Here is a 4,166-nt window from a genome sequence, read left to right as displayed (position 1 = left end):
AAACGGAAAGATGCCGATGAAATCCTTCTCATCTGTTAGCGTTTTGGGCAGCAAAATCACCTTCGCCGGTGGAGATGCGGTCTTGGTTTGTGAGGCGGCATCTTCGGCTTGGGCCGAAGCTTCACGAGATGCGGTTGCCGCAGAGCCGGAGTCGCCCAATGAATTTCCCTTCCGCTTGCCCATTGCTTTGTGTGTGTGTGTGTGTGTGTGGCAATGATAGTGGTGGCAACTTCGAGATGTGGATGAGGGCAGTCGGAACAAGAGCGAAAACTAAAGGGTGCGATACAAAGAAGATGTAGAGGAGCGTATGCATGTTCAAGTCAAGATGACGCCCGGTGAGCGTTGGCTTATCAGAAAGCTGCTCGCCTAGATGCACAGACACACACGCAACAGGGCAGTTGCGCTGGGAGGCTGTTTCAAAATGTGCTGGAAAGAAAGAAAAATGCTAGTGTGTGAGTAAGAGGATGGGGTGAAGGTGAGCTAGTGCGGGTGAGTGACGAGCCGACGAGGAAGGTCGGCGACGTGCTACCTTGGCCCCTCCAGCGCGGAACTTGAATCTATGATTGTCAAGCCCGCCTGGCCGCACACTGGGTTTCGTTTCTATCCTGGTGTGCGTGTGCGATTTTTTTTTGTTGGATTGTCGTGCTCGACGTACCGAGCTGAAGTACCTTTATCCAGTTCCTAGTCGGCTGATCCAGTTGGACTTTTGGTGGTTCCATTCACGTGCTTTGTCTTGACGTTTTCGACCGCTTCCGCTGCACTCACACCGATGACGATGCTACGTTCTCTCTAAAACACACACACACACACACAACCAAAGCAAAGGCGGACAGAGGAGTTGTGAGGCGGGACCTGAAAACGGTTCAGGCCAGAGAGAGAGAGAGAGAGGGTTTGCGTACGTGTGTGTGCGTCACCATGGTGTGCGAAGGAATGCAACGTGAATGTGGAAGGGACATGCGACCGAAATGGAGGGAGAAGTTAAGATACCAGCACACCCGCCCACAGAGAGTCCCGCAACCACTTGTGAGAGCGCCGCGCATCAGGATGGGGCATCCACAAGGGCACTTCATGGGGTGCTGTGGGTCAACTATGGCGTACACCCCTCTTGTTCTCTCTCCTTGTGTAGCCCTGAAGTCTCTCCTTGGCTCAGGGTACGCCGGAATATTTGGAGCCTACAAGACACCGGCACTAATAGACACAACATACACGCGCCGACACAAAGTTGTCTATCCATAGCGTTCACAATGGTCGTGGGCGCTAGAGGGGGCGGGGGAGGGCGGATGGGTCATCGGACTATGGTGTTTGTCGCTCTCTCCCTCTCTCTCTGTGTGTGTGTGCACATGTAGTTGCGGTGTTTCGAGCTGCTCACTACGTTTTTACTCTCTTTGGGTTCGTTTTGTTGCCGTTCCCACAGCGGCCGAGAACACGAGAGGGAGCGGGAGGAAGAGGGAGAGATCGATGGAACCGAGACCTATCCCTTTACCCGCAATAAGAATACACACACACACACACACACACACGCGGCTGGTGGTGCGTACTCCACACCACCTGCAGTCCACCACTGGCGCGCGGACAACGGAAAGCGAAGAAAGCGAAAGGGAAAAGAAAGCCCTCGCCCTTTGGGAACAAAGCAGAAGTACCGGACAGCGGCGCTGGCACCTACGACTGTCCGCACGGCCCATTACGAGCTCACGCGGAACACCCTCAGACGCAAACACACACTCGCACACACACACACACACACACACACACATACCTCCCCGATTCTGTCTGCAGGTTCGCTTGCTCCTTGTTCAGCGCCTGCTCCCGCTCCAAGTCGTTCTGGGATCAAGAAGGTCCTTGAAGTTGGTGTGTTGGTGTGCCAGCATCTCCTGGATCTCCTTCGCCGGCGGGTACTGCCCGGGGCAGATCCACGACCCAGGCGGGTGGCACACGCGGTTTGCCGAGTCAGCAACCCACTTTTTGCTCTCCGTGCTCACGTTCATGACCTTGAAGATGCGCATGAGACCCTGCGGTGAGGTGAAGACGTGCTGGAAGAGCGTCTCATTCAGCGTGACCCCCGTCACCACCCCTGTGGAGTGCAGGTGATATATGAGCGACTTGGCTATGAGTGATGACGGCTCGTATACCATATGCTCTGCAGTGTCATCCTCCTCTAGTGCGTCAACGCTGACGTGCCGACTGCGCTTCGCTGCAGCAGCTTTCGGTCTTTTCTGCAACACGAACTGACTACAAAGTGGGTCGTCGGGGCAGATGTCGTGGTACACGCTGTTGCCGATGCGCGCCATCATCGGTGAGCGATTCAGGTCGGAAAAATATGTGTCTCCAGCAGAAATCAGAACATAGTCGGCCATGTGGCGCACCAGCGAGTGCGCCTCCGCCACGGGCGACGTCAGCATCTTGCCGATCGTGGCGATGTGCTCGTGGTTCCAGGTGTTGCCATCGGCCAGCGAGGTGCGGTTGCCGATGCCTGTGATCTGGTAGCCGTAGTCCCACCAGGCCAAAACGCGCGCGTCCTCTGGCGTGCTGTCGCGCAGATACAGGTACCCCGCATAGTAGTCGTCGACCTTTTTCTCCGACACGCCTTGCACCTGTTCACTGGGAAAAACTATACCCGGCGCCTCCATCTTGCGCGATATCGCCGCCACATCTTCGATGAACCCCGAAAGACGAAACAGTAAGAGCAACAGCATGAAGGGCAACATGCGCACCGACATCTTCTTGACCTGCATGGTGTTGTACTCTTCCTCCTTACGCTTGGTCTCTGCCTCCGACTCCTCGGCGGTCTGTTGCTGCCGCCCACGCTGTGCGTCGGTGTCAAAGGAAGGTGGCATCTCAGCCCAAAACAAAGACCCGAGGAGGTAGTCCAGTGCCCAGCGGAACAAGAGGGCAGTAAAGATGCACGCCACGGGGGCCATCATCACCATCATTCGGACAGACTGGCTGGCGAAGTACATACCGACCACGCCGTACATCAGGATGAAACTCTTCGCGTAGGTGTAGTTCCGGATCAACTCTCTAAGGAAGGCGCTCATGCCCGCCACCCAACCTAAGAAGGGAAAGAGAAAAAGCTGCCACACCATGAGTAGGTTGGACGCGTCTTGCGCAAGCAGAATGTCTACGAGTGTGTTTCCGGTACGAGATACGCCAGTGATTATCGCGTTCGCTTGCAGGGAGAGCGGCTTGAAGAATCCAGCCGGGGCAATGGTGGCCACGGCAACGATACCGACGAAGAAGGCTGCGTCGATGCGGATGAGCAGCGCCACGCCCTCCTTTGAAAGGCGCGCGATTCCCAATCGTCTGCGCTGGGCCTCACACACAGACTGACCGAAAATGAAGACAAGCACCAGCAGCGCACCCAGCTGCTCCAGCGACTTGAAGGGCGACATCCCCACTGGCGGCACGCACACGGCGATGGCGGTGCCCACGACGTAGAACAGCGTGTATGCACGCAGCAGCGACGGGTTGTACGTGTTGCGGGCCCAGTCCACCATCGATGATATGCCGGCATGCATGGCAACCATGTTGAGCACGAAAATGTAGCCGCCCCACGCCGCCGCCATGTAGCCGTAGGCGACACCGGTGAGGACACCGATGGGCCACGAGGACCGCGTGCGCAGCGAGCGCACCCAGCAGTAGAAGGTGAGGAGCATGGCTGCGACGGCGATACACTCGTTGTCGAACTCACCCGCCATGGACCGCATCAGGTGGGCTGGAACCACACTGAATAAGATAGACGAGATGCTGGCTACCGCCATATTGCCGCTCATCTCATGCGCCAGCAGTGCCGCCATCGCTGAAGAGACAAGTGAAAACCACGCTGGCATCAGCACGCACACGTTGTTGAGAGACATCGGCATGCCGGCAGCCGCCAGTGCGCGGTGAATGGCGACGGCAGTGAGCTGCAGGCCCGGGTACGTGGTGGAGCCGACGGGGCGGCCCAGCGGGTACCAGCTCATGTAGTCGAACCAGCTGAAGAAGGCGGACCAGCCGTGCGTGGACATGTACTCGGCAGCGCGGTAGTTGAACCACGGGTCACTGCTGTGGAAGAGGTACCCGTACACGCCGATGGAGCGGACACGCATGTCGTACGCGATAGGGAGGGCAATGGCCATGGCCACCGCAAAGCAGGAGGAGTAGATGAGGCTACGAGTTTGCGAGGGCAT

General features: G+C 57.3%; 2 protein-coding genes across 2 annotated transcripts in view; both read right to left on the bottom strand.

Moving 5' to 3' along the window:
- Positions 1–183, bottom strand: part of LMJF_35_1160 (putative oligosaccharyl transferase subunit) — a gene marked incomplete at both ends in the record, with an annotated part of 2,574 nt that extends 2,391 nt beyond the window's left edge. The window contains one exon of the mRNA XM_003722461.1: positions 1–183. This exon is cut by the window's left edge and continues 2,391 nt beyond it. Coding sequence (XP_003722509.1) covers positions 1–183 — 183 coding nt within the window.
- Positions 184–1,793: 1,610 nt separating this feature from the next.
- LMJF_35_1150 (oligosaccharyl transferase-like protein) lies at positions 1,794–4,166 on the bottom strand (the record flags this gene model as incomplete). Its single annotated transcript, XM_003722460.1, has 1 exon — positions 1,794–4,166. One exon carries the CDS (start codon positions 4,164–4,166, stop codon positions 1,794–1,796), a length of 2,373 nt encoding a protein of 790 aa, XP_003722508.1.

Source organism: Leishmania major, chromosome 35, assembly GCF_000002725.2.
Source record: "Leishmania major strain Friedlin complete genome, chromosome 35".
In the NCBI taxonomy this organism is placed as follows: Eukaryota; Euglenozoa; class Kinetoplastea; order Trypanosomatida; family Trypanosomatidae; genus Leishmania; species Leishmania major.
Note: the sequence above shows the minus strand (reverse complement) of the source record. Positions and strands in the feature narration are given on the sequence as shown.